This window comes from Atractosteus spatula, chromosome 13 (genome assembly GCF_055471065.1).
Source record: "Atractosteus spatula isolate fAtrSpa1 chromosome 13, fAtrSpa1.hap1, whole genome shotgun sequence".
NCBI classification, from domain to species: Eukaryota; Metazoa; Chordata; class Actinopteri; order Semionotiformes; family Lepisosteidae; genus Atractosteus; species Atractosteus spatula.
Window position 1 is genome coordinate 32,538,464 of NC_142718.1, and position 23,562 is coordinate 32,562,025.

Consider the following 23,562-nt stretch of genomic DNA (forward strand, 5'->3'; position numbering starts at 1 on the left):
TCCAGATCAACATATTTTACAATACAATTTTCCAATTTTCTTTGAGTACACCAAAGTTGTAGTGACATTTGCGACTTGTAATGTAGAGATATAAAAGTTCTTGTATTTTGCAATGTGTGCAAACTGATACCAATAGTTTACGAAGCTACAATGAGAATCCTGACAACACAGTAAATATATATTCTTGAGAAAAAACAATATTATGGTGGGCTGAACAGATAGCTGTTCTTTTCTCTGCTTTTCTGAGGAGAACAACATAAAGTCAGCTTTGGTAAGATGTCATATCAACGCTGTCAGAAAAGAAGTCCACACCCTCTGAGTGTTTGCATGCTTTGAGGTGGGATAAAGAGATCATTCTCTGATATGTAAAGGAGAAATTTACAAGTTAAATAGATGTAACTGTTGGTAGTTTAAAAGTGTTGGATTTTTCTTCATTATTTTACGAAAATGCCTTCAACGTTTAACATAACGTCTTTGGAACGTCAGCCTACTTGATTGTAGTGTCATAAACGAAAACGTGGCATTTCACTTTGAACCAGCTTAAATCCTCCCTTCTCTCAAAAACAATTTAATCACCAACCTGATACGCTCTTGTTTTCGTGCGACTGCTCTATGGCAGTGTGTGGGGGTGGTGGTGACGGCCGGGTAACCATGGTAGAACCTTGGTTCAGGAAAGGTTTATTCCTTCATCACGCATGAAAAGCGTATGCATTCAAAATGCCCTGAACACTAAAGAAGGGGCATTTTGGCAATTGATTTCTGTCACTCTAAATTATAATGAAGAAACAACAGCTGCATTTTGATGTGCGACTAATAAAAAATTGATGCGCAGCAAGGATGAGAATACTGAAATAAAAGAATTCAGATGTGTTAAGATTTTTGTTTGTGTCCATCGGCTTTATGAGTCATGATGTCTATGTTTATCAATGCAACAAGATATGCAATTTTTATTTTTAAAATGTGCACAGGACACAGTAGAAATATACCTTAATATGGTTTTAAGCCTGTTGTGCTAAGTCAGTGCATTGATATTTTAAACACCTACACATTATAAATTATATTTCTGATTCATAACACAAAATGGTAAACTATTTTGGTGTAGATTTAGAGACTTATTTTTTTAGAATTATTTTAGCATACCCAGGCCCACTGTCAGTTAATGAAAGAGAAACAGTAAAACCTTTTGTGATATCTTTGTAGCAAAGATAAAATTCAAAGTAGACTAGTGAGTTAGCAAATTTACATGGCTACCTTCTACTAACTCAAATTTCCTAGTAAAATAAGTGCTCAGCTGATCCTGAGCAGACACAGATCTAATCATTCAAATACAGGAACAAAGGACACCTGCTGTGCATCTGCCTGCCTTGTTAACAAAGTCTGCAGTATGCATTAGCCAGGCAACTGAATTGACAATCCATCAGGCAAAAAGAATCAACCAAACACAATGTAAACACATTTCAATTAACCCAAAGCACTACCACCTCCCTTTGCACTGTGCAAAGTGGGAAGAGTTTTATTCATTAGTCACACATTTGGATTTTTATAAACCTGCACCATGTTCTCCTGATGTTATCATACATAACATTTTAGATAAAAAGAAACATAAAAAACACACATATATACTTTTCATGATTCTATTTCTCTTTAGCAATTTGTTGCCTGGTCATTTTTAAATTTCATCTCCAACACTGCATAAATCTGGACTTTTATTTAATGGAAAAAGGGTGTATAATATAACAATATATTCCAGTAATTATATTTTGTTTAAGGTATGTATTTTTTCGCAAGCCTTTTTTAAAGTAATAAGAATGTATAAAAAGATTAGGTGTAGAATCAGATTATATTCTCTGGCAGAGAACCTAAAACAATTTCTGAATAAGATGTAAACTACACTTCTTAATGCTGGCAGCAGCATTCACAGCAGATCAGCAGTAGTCTGATCTTCTAAGAACTCAGCAGCCAAGCAAAGCTGGTCTTGGATAGTACAGGGATGGGAGTCTTCAAAGGATTACCGAGTTGCTGGTGCAGGTGGCACGATGCCCTCTGGATCAGAATTCCAAAAACAACATGGCCATAGAGTGGCATGATGGTGTAGTGACTAGCATTGCTGTCTCACATCACTAGGTTCTGGGTTCAATTCCTGAGGTGCCATCTGCGTGGAGTTTGTATGTTCTCAATGTGCTTGCATTGATTTCCTCCCATAGTCCAAAGACCTACAGGTAGGTTAATTGAATTCTGGGAAAAGTGTCCCTGGTGTGAGTGAGTGTTTGTCTGTGTCTGTGTGCCCTTGCACCAGTTGCTTGCTGGCTGAGATAGACTCCAGCTTCCCCACAGCCCTGTACTGGATAAAACATATAGAAAATAGATGGATGTAATATGCCAATATGAGCACTGTTAAGAAGAGTAGGGCTGTTAGCCCTGGTGTCCTGGATAACTTCCACTTTGCGCTTGTACAATATAAATTGCTGTCCGTAAAGTCCCTCCTTAATTCAATTTGTGAAGCAATTTCTTACTTCTCAGTGTGATCTGCAGTACAATGGGACTGCTAATGTATAATGTCTGTGTATCATCTATCAGGTGAGATGCACTTCAGCAATGGATGAAGTGGGTTCCCATTCATCCATTGAATCTGCTTTCAGATTCTTTTGAAAGAAAAGCACTTGGCTATAAACTCAAGAGAATTATTATTAACATTATTATTAAGGAACTAATAAACCACAAAGAAACTCCCCTTTCTCTTTATTGCCTTTAGTACACATTGTTAATAACCTTATTTTATTATTTTATAGGTAGCATGTTCTTGTTGCTATTGACCTCTTTGCATTCGTAGCTGAAGGGAAAAAATAAATAATTATTTTGCTCAGGAGGAAGGGATTTTTTTAACCTTATTCCCTCTAAGCAATTTCTCCTGTTGGCAAAACTGTTAAATTCTTTGCATAACAATTTGATGCACCAAACATACTGTAACATAATTCAGTATTGTACATGAAACTCCTTACTCCACAATAAGAAGATTTTCACTATCCACCACTAGGAGGTGGAAAAAAAAACAAGGCTTCATCCAGTAATAGAAGAGGGAATTATAGAAAACCATGACAACTGTATGATTTCACAGTCCTTCCTTTCCTGAAGTAATGTGTGTAACTAATGTTAAAGCCCATTTCCAGGACTGTGCTTTATCTATGTACTTTGTTGAAACCAGTAAATGTAATAAGAAACATTATAGTAAGCCTTGAGACCAAGTGTAAACTAAAGTTAGACTAGCAATTTAGTAACAATTCTGTTCAGCCACGTTATTATGGTCTAGGAAGCTCCACAAGAGCAGCTGTTACTTTTTTCTTCTTCTTCATAACTGTTTCTTGATCACAAATGTCCCTAATGCAACACTGTAATTGGGGTCTTGTATGGTAAAGTTCCTAAAAAAAAGTCTAAGCAACTATCAGTATTTGAAATGATGCCAAATATATAAATATAAAATGCAAAAGGCCGAACTTATGATTTATATACAGTACTTATACTGAACAACTCACTGTACTGATATGAATACCATTCCAATCTCCGTCATTCTGCAAAAATAAAATGCAGGTTTTGGATTTCTGAAACTCAGATGGATATTTAAATAGAACATTCTAAATGAGACAGCAATTTTCACATAATAGATCTCTCTCCATCTATATTTAACATTATTGGTGATTGGCTAATGGTGGTTTTAGACCTGCTTCCTACAGTGTAATGAGGCGTGATCCTCCGTCACTACACTTTCTCTCTATATTTGCGTAACATCTGTCAGGCAGTTGTAAATACAGTATGTCCGGGATCGTGGTTTTGTTTCTCCCTTGAGAAGAGACATTAAAACACTGCTGTAAATAACAATAATAAGGATTCTGCAGGTTTGAAACATACCTTACATATAATTGACATCTGGAAGGTATTTTCTTAGCTTTAGAATTTTTTGTCTTTACCAAGATATTAGCCAAACTAATTATTTTCACTCCTTTTTCAATATATTCTTACAATATGGCATTTGACTGTGGGTATACTCAGACAGAAGCCCTGTTCATAACACTGACCAAGGTTTTTAAGCGGTTTCGTTTTTGATATGCAATGTTTTAAAAAGAAATATGACAACGTTCCTTAAATTGAAATATCAAAGCAATGATCATGTAGTACTATTAAGAACAATTTTAATATTTAAGACTTTTAAAGGTATTTAATGTAAAATTAAAGACATAAACAGAGGCTGTTCTATTAAAGACAAAGGGTCATTGCTTTCAAGTAAGAAAGCAGGTTTATAAAATCTTGCATGATTGTATTAATGTGAACAGCAGGAGTGCATTTCTCTAACAACAACTTTCTAAGTTCAATCATCCATTTTCCTTATTCTTAAAAAAATTTGAATTAGTCATCATATCAGACCATACAGCTTTTTGCCCATCACAAAAGTGGCTAATTGAAGCCAACAAAAAGTCATATAATACCCTTTTATAAACTAATGGAAACATGAAACCTCTGGAACAGGCTTGAGCAGTCTGTGTTTGAGAAGAATGGATGTATTTTAAAAAGTAGTGTGATGCAAATGCCAATTGTAAGCTTGTCTCGAGAATTAACTATTTTATCATGTATGTGCAGTACACAGTTACTCCACAAGATGTCATTTGAGCTTTATATTTACAATACTATAAGAGAAGTACTGTAAATTAAGGTTTTTTGCATTTTCAATGTCTGCTTAAAGAGATAAAATCAGTAAAATAGTTTAAAAAAGTTGACTTTCCTTTGCCTGATATCCGAATTTTAAGAGAACAATGGAGAATACAATGTCCAAGCAGGAACGTTTTGAGGGATGTAATTGGTGGACCATGTGTGTCTCAGTAAATATTGTAAATCCATAACTAAAGAGATTCTAAAGAGACTTTCACAAAGGCTACATGACATCTGTCAAACTTAATAGATTTCCTTCAGAAGCAGAAGATTTTCTGTTGACTAAAACTATATCATTATTTAATGCCAAATAATTAAGCATATTATACTTTCAGAGTGACTGAAGCCTGCTTGACCTTAGTATTGAGTATCTCCTTATCAAGCCAAAAAGGCAGATGCAGAAAAATAGTAAAACCTTAAACCTAAAATGAAAAATGCAGACCGTAAAGATATCTTTTCAAGGAAAAGACAATCCTTGAAACAATATTGCTGATGGATTCACTGAATAGCAATGATGAAATCTGGGAAAAAATCATCCTGCTAACCACAAACTAATACTACTTACTAAGTTACTAGCCAGGCTAAAACTGTTCCTTTTATTAAAGGTAAAACCTTATTTAGCTTACTTTTAAACTTTTCTTAACATTCAGCCTTTATGTGGATTCATTTTTACAGTATTATCTCTTTTGTGGCACAAACTAATTCCAGTGTATATCTGTACATCTGTTAATTAATATCTCTTTTAGAACGGTTTCCTGCAACATGCCAGTGAGATTCTTCTTTAAACACAGTAACAAATGCCTTAGCTCTGAATGTCGAATGGCATAATGAAGGTACTCCAAAAAGCAGCTTTAATGACCATCTCTACAGTTAATCTCGCAGAATACAGTTATTATCCTGCTTTCCAATCAAACTGTTGTGTCAGTTTTTTGGCATTGAAGGTGTCTCTACATCAATCACGGGGCAATAGTTTCTATTTTGATGAGTCAGAAAACCTAAGACCCTCACAATAGACATTTCAGAGCCTAACAATAGTTTGAACTAATGCTCTCTTTCAGTCAGGCATTGCTGAGTTAGCAGTGGTTGTGCGTATTCTGCATTTAAGCCAAGGCCTGGTACTATATAAACACTGGAGCAAAGCTTGTCCCCGACATTGACTTTACTGGATCTGTCCACTTCAGAATGTAAGTATCCTATTGCTGTTGAACATATGGACTGAATTGTATCACATTATAGTTTTTCATATATTTAGACAAGGACAACTATGGTGGACTTCACGGTGCACTTCAAAAACAATAACACAAACCATTAATCTAAACTGACTTTTGGTGACAGGGAATTAAAAACAAGGCATCTATAGTTCCTTTAATTACTTTTCTAATGTAAGTTGAACTTAATGTTTTCAAATCATCAGGGCATCAAAACATTGCTGCCTAAGCTAACAAACATTATATTGTTCTAGACTCTAGATGATAGTGATCATGCAGTTTTTGAGTCTAGATTTCTAGCCAGTTAAAAAGGTTAATATTTAATCTCCTTCACTTAAGTCCACTTTCTATGTTTTTATTCATACAGAACAAGGTTATTGGAGCCAGCAAAAATGACTACGCAACCAATGGTCGAACAAATGGGACAGTGGAAAATCACTGTGTGGGAGGAGGAAAATTTCCAAGGAAAACGTTGCGAGTTTATGATGGAATGTCAGAACATCATGGAGAGAGGATTTCACAAGATCCGCTCCATCAAGGTGGAGAATGGCCCGTAAGTCTGAATGGATATCAGCCTGGTTCTTTTCCTCAAGACATTTTTATTTTCAGTACTTCTTTTAAAACTGAGGTAGACCAGCACTCTATTTAGAGTAAGATGTGATTTTCACACACAGTATTTTTACTATCTTGTCTCTAACATTTGCCAAAAAAGTATTTGTAAGATTCATTTGAATATTTCTATACATTTTTGTGCTATAGGAATTGATATAAACAAGTACAGTACTAGTATTCAAGAACATATCCCTTTTAACAATTTCTGGCATACTAAATTTCTAGTATTGAATGAAATGTTAAATAAAATAAAAGTCTGACAAATAAAACGGAAGGTCATTTATGACAAATCATTATCATATTCATAAGTGAAAAACGTAAAATAACAACCTTATAAAGAGACCTTTTTGTAATTTACTTTGTAAATAACGTCTTTAAACTGTATTATTGTTACAAGCAGTCAGACAATGAGAAATATATAAAAATAACATTTTAAAGGTGGACAACTAATAATTGTGGTAATTATAATTTTATAGATAACATTTTAGTAAAACACAAGATTAATAAAAATTGCTGGTTCTAAGATTTTATTGGGATGATGCCATCAATGAACCTGAGTGTGAATGTATCATCATTAAGACCTGTAAAACAAAGGTAGAAACATGTTAGGACAACGTGTATTTTCACTAGAAAATGATCCACCTTGACTCTAGCCCTTTCAGGATGTATTCGTGGATTTGTTTAATGCAGATTTTGAGAACCTGAGGCAAAACAATTTGATCCATTGTGATTCCAGAACAGGTTTCTTTAATCTTATTAACAAATGCGATTTTGGTCAGATTTTTCAGTCCTTCCCAAGTACTCATCTTGTTTCTCACCCCCTTGCACAGCTGGGTCGGCTATGAGTATCCTGAGTACCAAGGCCAGCAGTTCATCTTGGAGAAAGGAGACTATCCTCGCTGGGAGGCCTGGAGTGGAAACAGTGGCTACAGAACGGAGCACCTGCTGTCCTTCAGACCAATCAGATGTGCTGTGAGCTTGAAAAACCAATATATGTACCTTAATTTAGACATTCAGACAGATGCACATGCTCTAGACAAACACCAGATTAAAGATTAAAGTGTAAGAACTTGTACTAGAATGGCCCTTACATCCTTCCCTATGTATTTCAATTACGCTGAAGTGCTAAAACACTCATGCAATGTTACAATTACAGCTAACACTTTAAAGTTATTTTCATAATTTAAACAAAGAAAATCAATTAAGTCAATTAAAACCTTCAAAAAAATGGTTCAAACACCCATTTTATGATTGACAAGGGCCATGTTACTTAGGGGAACTAAGAGAAACTACTGCACTTTGTTCTGTTAAAAAAAAACAAAAAAGCACCCATATTGCAGAAACACTACTAATTGAGATACTTCGACATAATATTGGAATGAAAGTGTTCGAATTTTGAAACAGCTTCATCAAAAATCCAAGGTACCCATTTTTTTTCCCTCGTTGCTCTCTGATCAGTGTTGTTGCGTTTCTCTGTAGAACCACAGTGACAGCAAGGTGACTCTGTACGAGTGCGAGGACTTCCAAGGCCGGAAGTTTGAAATGTGTGATGACTACCCCTCCCTGCAAGCCATGGGCTGGTGCAGCAAGGAGGTCCCATCAATCAAAGTGAACTCTGGGGCGTAAGTTTGACTTAAATACCAGTTGACTTTAGTTTAGTACGATTACAGTATGTGCACATTTAATCACACCAAGCAGTGAAAACTGTTTTTAATAATCCTGTTCTGTTTATGTTTTGCTCATGAGTGTGGTGTGATCTCTTTATTGCTGGAAGCCTGCCAGTCATTCCTAGTCAGCGCTTTTAAGATCCCTTTTAAACCTCATCATGCGCACATTCTAGTGGCCAGTTCTAACAGTGATGTTTCCTCCTCTATCGATTCTTCACAGTTGGGTAGCCTATCAATACCCAGGTTACCGTGGATACCAGTACATCCTGGAGAGAGACAGACACAATGGAGAATACAGAAACTACAACGAGTACAGCACCCAGGCTCACACCAACCAGATTCAATCTATCCGCAGAATTCAGCACTAAGTCCAACTGACACTTTTCCTTACAGTGATTATGTATCTAGCATTGCATGAAATGTACTAAAATAGGCAATAAAAGCATTGTTCAAACTATGGAAAAGAGTGCATGTGGCCATTCCTTGCTTTCCTCAGTTCCTCCCAAAAGTGGAACTATCTACTGTATCTATTATGCTAGATGACAACCTGAGGCAGATTTTAAATAAATGTACCACACTTGACTGTCTGACTCCTTCTACATTTAAATCATATCAACAGATTTTCAAATTTCAACTATGATAAAGTTGAAGTCATTCATTATATCAATTCAGATCACTTTAATCCAGTATATAGACAGACCTTTTCATAAATGTTTTGTATACATACAATAGTGTGAAGAAAAGGATGGCTTGTGGTTATTTACAATAATTTAAAAAAACATTTTTTCATGTTAACTATAGGCTGTTATCTGTCCTTGTCACCGGGAATGTAGAAAATCACAACTGACAATAACTGTACTTTATTTCCAATAAACATAAGCATCAGTTTAATCAATGCTGTAAATGTTTCTATTATGTTTATTTCATAGATATTATATTATATATTCTATATATAATGCTAAGGCAAATAATTAATTTTGTTTGCCTTGGAATACATCAATTTTAAATAGTTATGAATACATGCATTTCCTTGGGGTTTTCACTAAAGAAAAATGTTTTACAAGGATACTGTGAAATTTAGTTTCAGCTGTAAGTGAAATGTATTAAAAGTTCCCCAAAATCTATACTAGAAAAAATGTATAGATTACGATACATTAAAGTGCCTCATATTCCTTTATCCTATTTAAGCCCTATATTCTTAGTTTACATTTGAAATCAGCTTTGTCTATAGATGTTTTTCTTGATCAGTTTACATTAAGACATTGAAGGGTTGTGTTGATGATGTTTAAATTGGGTTGTGCAAATCAAGTGCTGATAAACTGTTTAAAAGAGAAGCACTCTTTTGCATATTCCTATTTTCTCAGAATCATCTCAAAACATTATGTTGTTTTAGTGGGACATTACAAATTTTAGAAGCTTTTAATTAAACTTAACAGAATGTGGGTAATATAGAAGTATTGTTTTTTTTTTACAGAAAGCTCTTAACAGATTAAGTACAGACCAATAGCTATCAATCTAATATATCTAAGAAACTAAGTTTCTAAGAATTATTGGAAGGGATATTAATTGGCTCCTGGTGTTTCACAGCACCATGGTGTATAGAATATCAAAAAGAATTCTAATTCTGCCTTTTGCTTATACAGTACGAAATTGAACTTAGTAGCCTTGGACAGTAGTTTCCACCGTTTTAGGGTTCATCAGCATGGCACAGCTAACCGGTGACTGGTGATAAGGACAATATACAGTAAGCATCTTACACTGAGCACCTTTCACATCTGCAATGCTCTTTAGTAGTATACTGTCAAACACTAGCATCCATTCTATACTGAAAATGTTTTGTTAATAATTTCAGAAAACAGAAGAAGGGGTCACAAATATGCAGCTTAAAATCAAGCAGGTAAATGAAAAAGAAGGGACCCATGTTTTCTTTACTTAATGTTGCAAGCCTCTGGAATAACTCAAGTAATGTTGGTGATTCTTCCAGTTAAACTTGAATTTTGTTTACGAAGTTCTCTGAGCTGTCCAAGGTACTGAACATTTTCAAAACCTTTATTCAAGGGTTCCACCTGCATATGAGAGGCAGTTGTAGGTTATTTTAAATGGTAAAATGATGATTCGGTATTATATACAGCAAACCCATCAATCCTATATCTTTGGTGAAGGGACTTGTATGCAGAAGATCTGCCACTGCTAAAACACTTAAGATAATACTGAAACCTAATCCAGACTAATCAAACCTTTATACTGACTTGAAATATCAGGCTTGTAATCAGTGTGAATGTGAACCTCACAGTATTGACCAAAATATATTAATTGCAAGAGAACATGAATAGTCAAGTCCCTAAATCTGGCACTTTCGTATTAATCTCTCTTGCTCTGTGGTGTAATATGGTAGCTCTCAAAACTTCATTACAATCTCCTATTGCCACTGCAAAAATAAGAACAATGGGAACAAATATAAAGTTTTTATGCTGTACACCATGTTTAATTAAAATAACTGTAAAAAGTACTTGTTTCGTGGTGTTTTACTTACCTCGTGCATAACATATAAATCTATTTCTCCACCTGTTTGTAAACTGCGATCAACCTACTACTGTACAGTGTTAACAGATTTCAGAAACTAAACTGCAGTACACAAAATGAAAGACTGAAAAGATCTTTGTTATAAAATGTTCTAAAAAATGTTCTTTTACAAAACAAATGATTTTTTACACACTTTGTTTTTTAGCTGGGCAGTAGTATAGGCAGAGACACGTAGTATTCCGGATACCTGTCTCATTCAGTGGGTGGGGTACGGTGCAGTCGGGAAGACGTTTGTGTAGTTTTCTTCATTTGAATACAGCCACGAGTCACGCTGTCACATCCTGCTTTGAATCCGTCTCCTGTTAAAATTTACAATGGAGAACAACATTCGCTTTACCTAGTAAGTTGTACTCCCAACACACCCACAAGCTAACTTGAATCCATGCTCCAGCTTTGAACTCCCAATGCAATTTCCCACACCCAGAACAGGATCTCTTAATAAATGTTCAACTATACACACCTTTTACAAATACACTTTCCTATCTCAACTGATTAAATCAGCTGCCCCTAGCAGTGTGCATTTAGCATAGCCAGACTACACAGCTTCTTAAGGGACAAATATAGTGCTCCTAAGAGGTAAGTTAAATTATTAACAAGGCAATCTTGTGTTTTAGGAAATACTGCCATAATGGAGACGTCTTTTAAATATATATATGCTTCATATTAAAGAAAAAAACGAATATTTAAGGGAATCGAGGTAAAAGGATTTTGTTCATTATTTTAAATAGTTATACACATGCAACAGGTCTTGACAGGTGAAGTGTTCATACACGTCAATCAGCTTTCTCAGACGCTTTGAAGAGGATAATTTTGTTACCATTATTTAATGTGATTTTATTTCGTTTTTTGTTCTCTTGTGTTCATACTTATCGTTTTTGCTCTTTGTTTTATTTAAGGTGTTAATTTGTTAATTCTGTATTTCTTGCATACGTTAAAAACAGCGGTTAATCTGTAAGGGAAGGCAGTTATATTTTGCGTTTTTTATTGGTGTCCAAATATCTCTCTCAAATTACTTCAACTACATTATCTTCTTTAGTTATATTCTGTGAGTTACTGTATACAGGCTTTTATCCTGATTTACATCATAATTCTGTTAGAAATGCAACAGGCTTGAATGGAAACAGCCTTTAATCCTTAACGCACTGCTACAATCTGCATGTCAAAATTTGAATTTAAATATAAAATAAGATTTTAAACGCATTCACTTTGTTTATTATTTCAGATACGGAAGCAACACACTCCTGTAAATGAAACGTTCCTTCATACCGAAGCCACTGATCACAGTTATCACCTGGAAAAAAACCCAAAACTTAGTTTTGAAGGGGGTTGAAAACAGCATGCATGCTAATACACAATTGTAATATACATAAAGATCTAGTTAACGTATTTGCGAATAATACTGTTTCACAAGGAAAACGGTAGGAAAAATCTCTTGTATTCTGGGCTTGTTTTAAGTTGCCTGCGATTTGTTTAAAGACTCAGGCAGCTAAAGCAAGTCTGGAAAGCCGGAGGCAACTTCGATGGAGACCCGATAAAAGCACAAAATATTTGTAGAACAAAAATCTACCATAATTTATTAATCCCTTTTAAAACTTTTACTTTATGAAATGTAAACTAATTAAAATAACATCGCAAAAATGCGTCATTCGTGCCTAGTAATGTATATACAGACGCTAAAGGGACGAGTATTTCCTATTTTAAATTCAGTTTGCTAGTCAAATTCAGTTTGCTATCAAACACGGAAAGCGACGTCACTTGATCACTGGACTTGCCTCTTAGTTCCACACAATCCCACAAACTTCTATTAATGGAGAACATCACAGAGCGAAACGTTTTCAAACCTCAACAACTCCCGAGTAATTTAAATACAGATTTGTGTTGGGATTAAGCTACCAGTGTTAGCATTTAAGTTGATCTGTCCGTTATTTACTGTATGTGCAGCTGCTGTGCTCCTCGTTTTCAGCAATGCCATGTTATTTAGCTACGACAGGGTGTCGTTTCACGAACTGCTGCACTGGAGAGAGACAGTAAAGAGCGCATGAAAATCCACAGTCAGTGGAGCTGCTGTAGCGTTGAGAATCGTTCTACTGAATTGCAAGGGCTCTGTAAATAGTTTAGTGTTAAGTAGTGCGCTCCTTAGTATGTTAGTTTAGTATGGTAGGTTTCCCGGTGAGGGTTGGGCGACAATTATTTACAGATCCCTTGCAATTCAGTAGCAGACCAGGTTCACTCCACTACACTGTGCGTTTATGAAGTGTTAGCCGTGCTCTTGTAGCTCTGTGTTGAATAAAGAGCAAAACTGGACAACACGCGTCACGTCTTTTTTTGTACGTTACAGCAATATTATAACGTTTGTTCTTTTTTTTGCTTTTTATACTATCTGGCTATCTGACAGACTGAAGCCGGAAAGTAATTCTATAATATTGAGCTGGTTTACTTTAAAATATTTAAGATTAACATATTATATTTCATATTTATGTTTGATCTCCAGATACACGAACGCCATCCGAGTCAAAATGCTTTGGTCCGTGTTTACATAAATTAATTTAGTTTACCGAAATACCGAAAACTGAAACTGTAGTTTCAATGTTTTCCAATACGTAGCCTTGTAGCTTTTTACTTAAACTGTTCTAGTGCAGCCAACAGGCCGTAACCTCGAGTATTTTCTACCTTACGTCTCATACTACTGTATGATGTGTTACAATACTGAAAGATATGTTGGCTTGTTGTAAATGGATCTTTCAATTATCTATTTTCTAATCCACCTTGAAACTATTGAAAGTACTTGTAAAGTGCACACTGTGGAAAATGGAGATAAAATGGAAAACAGACATGCCTTAGAAAAAAGTTGTTTTGATTGAAAAATACATATTTCAAAATGTAATCAAATGCAACAAAGTCTTCCTGGAAACAGTTGTATCCTATAATGACTGTAACCATCAGTGTTGTGTATTGACTATCACTCAACATCACATTTCAATTTTAGAAAGGGTTCAATGTTATAGAATGGGTCTTAGAGTCAAACAATCATACAGACAGAAGGTATGGCAAAATGAAAAATGAAGTAACAAAATATAGTATACAGATATTCATTCACAAGGAAAATCCAGCAAGTAATGTTAGCTATACCATATTGCATTCCTCACATTAGCATTTAGAAGAAACAAGACACTGGGTGCAGAATCCTCTAAATAAAATCTGTTTAGATTGCATTTATAGTGTTGGAGACACTCCCCTCTACATCCTCAAAACTGTTACAAAAAAGAGCAATTGGGACTTCGAAAACACCAGGTTAGTGGAGAACCAAGGTTACATTTTCTGTCATTCTGAATGTTTTTGTTTACAGGAATAACAACCTGTAAGGAAAAAAAAAAGGCAGAGAAAAATAATCGTTTGAATACTTAGAGGGGTCATTCAGGGGCCATCCGAGTGATTCTACAGATAAAGGTGCTCACTTGAAACCAGGATCAACCCCTTTGATGCAGGACTGAGTCCGGGTCATGTCACTGTCTCACTGTGCCAGGCCACGGCCTAATGGCTGAGCATGAGCAAGGTTAGGACACGGTTCTCAGCAACACAGCGACCCCAGCAACCTCCTGGGCACTTGCAGGCACATGGCACTTTCAGTGTGTCTCACCTGCAATCTACGCTGAATCTCAAGTATGGGGCTGACTAGCTGGTGACATGTTAGGAGCGGGAATGGCTCAAAGGTGGGAGGGTCCTAGGACTCTGCCTACATTTCCTCATTCTCCTCCGTGTGTCACGAAAACTGTAGCCAGGACATCAAAAACACATGACTGGCTACTCCAAAGTAGATGGGCGTAACAAAAATAACAGGCCACGTTAAACTTGTAAAAACACTGTCCTTGGAAACAGTCCGAGTGATACACGTAAGGGGAGATCCAAAACAACTGCATTTGCAGCTACAAAAGTGTATTCCATGTGTAAGTGTACCTACTGTAAATAGCCAGGTCACAATATCCTGGACTGCTTGTAGTTACACCATAAGAGAGGACTAGAGGAAATTTGCCAAACTGATATTAGTTCTTTGACACTGCAAAGCACTGAATCTAAGAACTTTGGTGTTTAGCATGTAGTATAGCAAAAGACATGGTCTTAAATATCTGTAAATACTTACAGTAAGTGGGAGGACAAGACATGCACTGATTTTCTATATTAGGTAGAAATACTGTAGTATCCTGTTAAAGGTGTCTTATAAAGGATATCAATTTCAAAACTTTCAAGGCAATATTAAAGAGTTCTAATCCTTACAATGAAGGAAATGTCAGAGTAAACTTAAAAAAAAAACTTAAGACCTATCTTCAACAGGGAAAATGGAAAAAAGGTTGGGTGTTTTGTGTACCTGTGGCAGAGGCTTTGTTAAAAAACTTAATTTATATAAAAATATGTAAATATGTTATATGTAGAAGATTAGAAGTATTGGATAAAATCAGGTCAATAATAATTTATACAAATATAGTATTACTACTAAATGAAACGGCTAGTAGAGTTTCAGAGAAAAGGCGGATCGTTTCAGCAGAAGCATTGAACAGAGATAAAGCTGAGCGCCCCCTGGCTGACAACCTGATGATAAATGATCTGACCAGCAATCCAACTGCAAGGTATCTACAGCAGATGATGTGGCATTCGGTGAATGCGCTGTATTAAGTACTTAAGGCAGCATGCTGAACCATAAAGCCGACACGCTAATTCAGTGAAAAGACCAGGTGTTACCAATACGTTATCGATGTCCGATATCTAGCAGTTTTCTATGTAATTTCCGTAAACCATCGGAACAGGAGGCCCAAACTCAATCAAAAAAAATAAAAGTTTCAAATTCTAAATGCACAAAAGTCCTTTTTTTTAAATCGTTAGAGACTTGGAAAAGGAGTTTCCGGCTGTAGAGAAGTCAGGTGACAGCACTGAATCACGGTAAAGTGTTTGACTAACGCTGAAATAAGAAAACAAAATATTCAGAGAATGGTCTTGTAAAACAACAAAACAGACCCCTTGATTGTTTTCGAGTTCCCACCTTCGTGAAGAAAATCCGGAGTTCTCCCGTCACCCAGCCTACGGCACGCCTCCAAGGCCACACTGTACAGAGGCACTACGCGTTGTCTGCGTGCTCAGAAATATTCGCCAAAGGAAGACGGTAAACAAGAGTCAATTTCCTCCCTCCTTCAAATCTGGTCCTGCAGACCGACACACCTGCTGATTTCTGTTACACCTGAGCACTCGGTTAGGGTCTTCAGCCATTAATAGACATAATTTAACTGTTAACCATGCAGTATAGACTGTTGTCTATTACAAAAAAAAACAATTGTATTTCTTAAAATCTCCAATCTTTGAGTAGAAAAAAAACTTACAACGGTTTTAAGCAAGCGACATGTTGGTCCAGATCGGGATACATTTCCGTGAAGAGCTCAGCAGCAATGAAACCAGCAGGTGTGTGGGAACACTTGAGGTAAAAACCTCATGTAGAACTCCAGGATTCTTGCAGATTTTACGACTAGCAGCTAATTAAGACCTAGAAAAACAGGTGACATCACTTCTTATCCAATATCCAAAAATATTTAGAGATACCATACTGTATATTTAAATTTACACTTAAATAATTGATTAGTATTGTGCAATTTTTAAAATTCCTTAAAAAGAAGATGTACACAATTTTAAGATATCTCTAAAAATGTAAGACATATTTAACATACTATACTAATTTATAGACTAATATGCTTTCCAGATATCTAAAAACATTCTTACAAATAAAATATATGAAATGTATTGTGATAAATATCACTGGAATGAAATTAAGAAATACAATGAAATTAGTGGAATCTGTTGCCACTGCAAAGTCTGTCAGATACTGCGTGCAATGTGGACTCTGACACTGGCCTTATCACTCATCATTGGTTAATTGTATAACTGTATAGGGCACATCGACTTTCTTTTTACGAATTCATGGGTGCTTGGCATGTCTTCTTAAACACTGTGTTATTGTGCATTTTCCATAAATAAACTGGAAGTGCAGTTCAAGGAAATTGTGATGTCACACTTGAATGCTATTCTTGGCATTTGTTTGCATTTGGGTGGAATAATTGTGCATGCATTAGATATATATTATAATAAACATGCTCTGAAAGGTGACAGGGATAAAGGAATGAATTTCCACAATGCCACTGGGTCCATGGACGTTCTTTGGCAAAGAGATGACTTGTTTCCTTGAATGCTGGCAGCCAGTGTTTGATTTCCAGTTTGACCTAGATCCCCCCAGAGCATTGCTGTGTACAGAGCATTACATCAGAATGAAAAGCCAAGCAAAACAGAAAGCAGGGTAATATCAGGCTGGATTGCTTTCGTAGGGATATACTGTATGTGATTCTGAAGGGAAAACTTCCACTGTTTTTAACTCTTCGGTATTTCCTATGTTTACATATAGATGTAAAACGTGGACCCTGAATGTAAATAATTATATCAAAATTTCAGACAAATCAAAACATGCTTGCGTGGATCAGCAAAAAGAAATAAAAAGAGAGCTAGAAAGCAAACAAGTAATTAGAATGCCACATCATTGGACCCGCTAACTATACTCTTAAGATAAACAAATAGAAAACAATATCTACCTAGATAGCATGTTCACATGAAACACATTAACAAGATCAGTGTGGAGATGTATACAGTAAGACCACAATTCACTGTGGCATCTTACAGAAGTGAAGTCAAAAAAGACTAAAGATAAAGAAAATCATCTAACTAAACATCATAAATGAACTCAAAAGTATTCTGAAGTCCATTATTCACATGGAACAATACAGTATAATGGATAACATAATAGCAAGCAGTATCATTTGTAATGGGTTGTGGGCATACACACATACTGTATACACAAACAGTACACATCTTAATAATCTCATGTCATTAAATAACTTTTACCAATATGTGAATAACTCAGAATGAATGAGTAAAATGTACACAGTAGCAAACCCCCTATCCCAAACACACAAAGTACCCTGATATTCCTGTGCCATTGCAATTATGACACTAAGAGCTTGTAAGATTGATTGTAGTGGTACCATATTAATGTTTTCCATTGATCAAAATAATCCATTTCAACCTTAAGTTGAAAATCAGCCTTTACCCCTTTATTTTTAGCACCTGACATCTGAGTTTCGTTAAATAATACCACCGTTATTCTTTGAAATATTAAGCTTTTACAAAAAATATATTTATCCAGACCAATAACACCAGCTATAGGGATGTTTCAATAAATATATAATATGTATGAATGCTTTGAAAAAGATGAGTCAGACGTTTGTAAAAGATGAGCTTTAATAGATGAAAAAGATAATTGTGGATGAACAACAAGGAGAACAAATGACATATTGTGCCAGTAGTATTTTTCATGTATTCATGTATGAATTTTCTTTTTAAATCATATTCTAGATATAAGGTAAAAAGTACAATTCTACATCATATAATGCCATCTGAATGTGAAAGCTTTTCTCAATGGCTGGCATTTTAATAAATTATTGCTTTAACTTAAGATTTTAAGTCGATTTATCACCATTTAACCACATATTGAACTATTATTTCATTTCGATCGCTGATAGATAACGACAACCCATTATCCAGAACTGGAACAATCGTGTTCCTGTTTTCTTAGGCGCACTGAAGCATAATTTAAAATGTAAATATTTTGTTCAGATTCGAGCCGGACCGTTTTGTTTACAAAGAGTTAAAAAGGCGGAAAATTGAACGGATCTGAACAGGTTTCCATGTCAAACACTTCAATTCTCCATAGAAACTCTGATCTTAACTCGGAAACTTTATTAAACCCCGATGGAGGATTGATAAAGCAGAATTTCTATCGGCTTCTTTTTATTGTGGAGACAGGGCATGATGACAGAGGTAAATTGCTCTTTTAATTAAAGCAATGCACCAAAGGAAATTACAGTCTGAATATTGTCTCAGAGATGGCGTTTGTGACTGTTGCCTGGAAACTTCAATCTGTTTCACATTTATTCCAGATCACAGTTTTGAGATAAAGTTTAATAAAAATCCTTCCCCCAAATGAAATTCAGCCCTTTCTGATCAAACAGCTACAATGAAACAGAACTGTGGAGCAAACCTTATGTTTAACATGTATCTCTCAGGTATCCGCCACTTTCTGATTTTAAGCTTTTAAAAATACAAGTTTTAACTAAAGAAGAGGATTGTTTTTCATTTTATATTGCCTGGTCATTTCTTGTCTGCTATTCAGCTTTTCCCTCTGCAGTCTGCTGGCTTTAAGCCCCCATCTCTTTGTCGGAAATCGGATTTCCTTTTTCCTGAACGCGTTTCCTGACTTCACCTCTAAAACTCGGAAAAGAAAACTGCAGATGCTGCCAAAGGAAAAAAAAAAACTTTGGGAAAAGAAGACTTGCACAATACAACAGTGCAAGAAAGTTTTTAGATGTATAAACTAAAGTAGCTCAAGAACTAATCTAATACAGTCTTAATATCTTGTTTTTTTTCTTTTATATTTTAGAAAACAATGAAATTCATTTCGCTTGCCCTTTTCCACTACTAGTTATTTCATCAGTTAAAAGCAGAGAAAAAGTCGACGATGGCATCAAAATAAACAATTTAAAAATGACCAATTAGCTGTCATTAAACACAAAGAGGTGTCTAAGTGTAAAATCCAAATGCCAAATGTAGTGCAAATTGTTACTCGTGTTCATCTTTTTTTATTTCAGATCCCTCAGAAAATTTATTCAAAGAAGGAAAAACCTCATCCTGGAGTCCTATTAACACCGGCGTGCAGAAAGGTAAGTCTCGACTATTATTATTGTTATTATTATCGATCTATTTGTAATAGATTATACTTATTTAAGAAAAAAATAATGAAAAACAGTTAATATTGTTACAAAGGGTAAAAACAAGACAGTTATTGAAAGGTAGCTTTTGTTTTTCTTACGCTAACAACAGCTAATAACAATAAAAATACAGATGACAATCACGCACCAGAGGTTCGCATACAATGGCTAAATAATATAAAATCATTACTAATGAGGGCCGTTAGTCCTCATGTATATAGACGATTAAATTATATCATCATACTCCTCACTTATTTTGAAGAAAGCTAAAAAGGAAAAAAAGAACATTTATATAAGCACAGAGTAAACAACGATACGATATCAAGCCCATTTTAGTTGTATATATTCGTTATATAAAATATCTATTTCATTTTTTTAATTTTTGTTACAAAAAGGTGATAGTATAGATTGTCCAATGTTTAAAAGCTAAGAAACTCACACATTCATAGACTGCAGGTAAAGTAGTATGTTGTATACAAAATAAGTCTTTAAATAATTTGTATACGATGCCTTTAATCCCAAAGGATATTTTTAAAACACTTTGATTTTCTTATGCTTGCCATGTGGCGGCACGTTAGTACCATATTAAATTTACTGTGCGTTTATATTAAAAAAGGAAAAAAAAAACAGTATCACCAGGAGAAGTTCGAGTATTAACCTTAAATTTCTTCAGAAAAAAAAACAGTGAACTACAAACATGGTGCATCCATATGTACACATTCATAAACATGTTACGTAGTGTATGTATTTGCTGTAAGAAAGATATACATGTATCACTTAATATATATGTGCAATATGCAACTTATTTTATTGCTTATAAGACTGTAATACTGCTCATACTAAATCTTTCAATGAATGAACCTGAAGTCGTTGCCTTATGTCGATTTTAAACATGATTTGTGACACTGGTATCTCTTAATCTTTGTGTTCCTGTTGAGCCTTACACAGATTTCCAGTATATTCAGATGTTCAGGGTAGGCTGAACACTATAACAGAATAACATTCGACAGAGCTGATAATTTGTTGTCTTTTTTAGGAAGCGGACAGATTCAACTTTGGCAGTTTCTGCTGGAACTACTATCTGACAGCTCAAATATGAGCTGTATTGCCTGGGAAGGGACAAACGGGGAATTTAAACTGATTGACCCTGATGAGGTGGCTAGGAGATGGGGTGAGAGAAAGAGCAAGCCTAACATGAACTACGACAAACTGAGCCGAGCTCTTCGCTACTACTATGACAAAAATATCATGACAAAAGTTCATGGGAAACGGTATGCCTATAAATTCGATTTTCATGGCCTAGCTCAAGTCTGTCAGCCGTCCACCACCGAGCACGCCTTGTACAAATTTCAGAGCAATTTCGCTCCCATCCCCTTTTCGGGAATTTCTAAACTCAATCTCGTAACTCCAAGTGTCGCTCCATCCGGATTCTCCTACTGGCCCGGGTCTCCGCCTGCTCTCTACCCCGGACACAACCTCCAACCCTCCGGAGCGTTCAGTTCAGTAGCAGCATCTCATATAAGCGGCATCAACAATATTAACAACTTAAGCAACATCAGTAACCACTACCATTAAGCATACAGTATAGGGTTTTTCGTGCTATTTACAAAGAAAACAGTATAAATTATTTTTAAGGATGTGCTGATTGTATATTTTGAAACAACTTGTCTGTTTACTGATCTCCTACTACAAAATGTTTTTAAAGGAAGGATTTTCTGTTTTAGAGACGGACCGCATTACGCTGGCAGTATTTTTCGCTGCATGCAAGTCTGCTGTTGTTGGTCAGAGGCTTGTTGAATTATTAATGGACGATTTCCATTCCTCTACCATCATTAACAGTGTGCCGGAAAATACATATATTTATAGATCCGAATTCGTAAAATGAAAACAAAGCATTTGCCCTTAATACAGTGAAGGTATTTTAAAATTGGCTGCTACCTTGAAGCGACCTTGATGCTGCCATCACGTTCGATTAAAAATTGTCCCAATGGGACATTTAGCGCCATCTGGTGTTTGGAACTATATAGAAAAAGCTATTATTATTATTGTTGTTGTTTTAGTAGTACTGTATACTGTATGGATACTATAAAAAATAAATGTGAAAGCATTGTCATTACGGGGTTCATACATTTTTTAAAAACGAAGTCTTTGTTTACCTAGGCTATCCATCTATCTGTTTTCTAACTGCTTCTTCCAATTCAGGGTGGCGGGCAGCTGGATGCATTTGTGGTATCTATACATAAAGTATACAAAAAACATCTTTCTAACATCATTTCTGGTCAGCAATACCCACACAGTGTGAAAGGCAGGATGAGTATATGTAGAACTGGATTAATGTTTGTTCTGTGATCTGCGGTTGGTGGCGAATGTAGGAACGGCTGGATATCACTGACTGGGAGCTTTTTAGATGTTATGATAAAAAGCGTTTTCAAGGCTAATTCAAGTTTATTCCACCCCCTGATGTATACACACAGGACACCAGGAATCACCAGCAATGTTTAATTTTACACCCTTAAATACAGATCAGCTTGAGCAGTTCAAGAAAGATTTAAGAATAATTAACATACATGACTATTCTGAGCCATTTTTTGTGTAGTGATGTTTACAGTTTTTTTGTATGTCCAGTGTCAGTCTAATGTCTTGATTATGTAAAATAGATAAAGCCTGCATTCCCATTTCCCATTGCTCTGTAATATACTGTAGCTGTTTCCATTTCATTTTCTATTGCACTGTAGTATAATTATTTCTCTTCAGTATGTGCACCTGTCTTGTAAAATAATTAAGTGTTAATAATTAAATGTTCTTCAAAGTACAAAACTCTGAGCTTTTCTGTGAGTTTATATATGTCTAAAAGTAGTACAATGTGGATATACAGTATGCACAGCTGCTTTATGTATCATTAATTATCACATTTTCACAGTGAACCTTTCTAATGCCATTTGAAAGACATTTAAAACAATATGGTTTAGCTTTTTAACACACCATAAACCCAGTCAGTCCATATCTGGTATAGCATTTCTGAGCATTGAAAAATATCACATGATATGTTTAGTAATTTTAAAACATGATATATTAAGATTTATAGTAGAACCACTTTTATTTGAACCTTTCTGACTTGATACACATAGTCTTGAAAAATACATACTAGTATCCTAATATTTCTGTGAAAAATAATTACAGAACACTGTAAAAGAACAGATGAAAACAAGATTCACATGTCAGTTCTTTCTAAGGGGATACCAGCACTATAGCACTATACCATATACAGTATTGAAGTCTTGCACAGATAACCATCAATATGAAAACTGGAAAAAAGACAATCTAAATTTTCACAGTTCTGACAGCCATTTTTTATAGAAAAACAATGACCTTTTGTCTTAAAAAGTTTCTCTTTATTTTTACATTCAACAGAGATATTTGGAGCAAAAGGAGACCAAGGTGTTTTATATTTCTAAATAAAATATGTTTGTACAGTTTTTCAAGTGTGTACTGTATGTGGGCATGAACTCCTATCAACAAAGGGGCAAAATCACTGAAAATACCCCCGTGATGAAAACTCTTTTTTTTATAAAACAAATGGCATTTAAAAACAAAATTAAGCGCCAAAGATACACTGCACTACACATAGGCTTAGTGTCATAGTAGTGCAGATGGAATAGTAGATAACATTTAGAATATGTGTGTGCGTATTTTTACAGTATGGCAAGGTTTTTCATTTCAAAACTAGAGGCAAGTGCCAAACCTCCTTGGGTAGACTAGACTTGATACATCGTAATCTCATTATGTAGTCCTAGATTTTTCAAAACTCAGTTTCATGTCTGAAATTTCAAACCAATTTGTCCTTTGCATTTTAAAAACACATCTTGTTTAAGGAAAAAAATGAGAACTTTTTCAGTTCTGAAGTATCATGCAGTTACACTAAAAACAACAGCAAAAGAACTA

The 23,562-nt window shown here is 35.2% G+C and overlaps 2 protein-coding genes across 3 annotated transcripts; both read left to right on the forward strand.

Moving 5' to 3' along the window:
• The first annotated feature begins 6,298 nt into the window (after window positions 1-6,298).
• On the forward strand, window positions 6,299-8,553 carry LOC148822086 (beta-crystallin A2-like). The gene is made up of 4 exons (XM_088930630.1): window positions 6,299-6,459; window positions 7,349-7,490; window positions 7,998-8,140; window positions 8,406-8,553. The coding sequence occupies exons 1-4, from the start codon at window positions 6,299-6,301 to the stop codon at window positions 8,551-8,553; spliced, it is 594 nt and encodes a 197-aa protein (XP_088786756.1).
• A 2,739-nt stretch (window positions 8,554-11,292) lies between these two features.
• Window positions 11,293-22,437, forward strand: fev (FEV transcription factor, ETS family member). Of its 2 annotated transcripts, none has more exons than XM_088930542.1 (3): window positions 11,293-11,344; window positions 19,501-19,572; window positions 20,657-22,437. In XM_088930542.1, the coding sequence occupies exon 3, from the start codon at window positions 20,716-20,718 to the stop codon at window positions 21,193-21,195; it is 480 nt and encodes a 159-aa protein (XP_088786668.1). In that variant the 5' UTR covers window positions 11,293-11,344; window positions 19,501-19,572; window positions 20,657-20,715; the 3' UTR covers window positions 21,196-22,437. The 2 variants fall into 2 exon arrangements, with proteins under 2 accessions (XP_088786668.1, XP_088786667.1); XM_088930541.1 differs by lacking the exon at window positions 11,293-11,344 and adding an exon at window positions 18,870-18,918.
• Window positions 22,438-23,562: the final 1,125 nt, after the last annotated feature.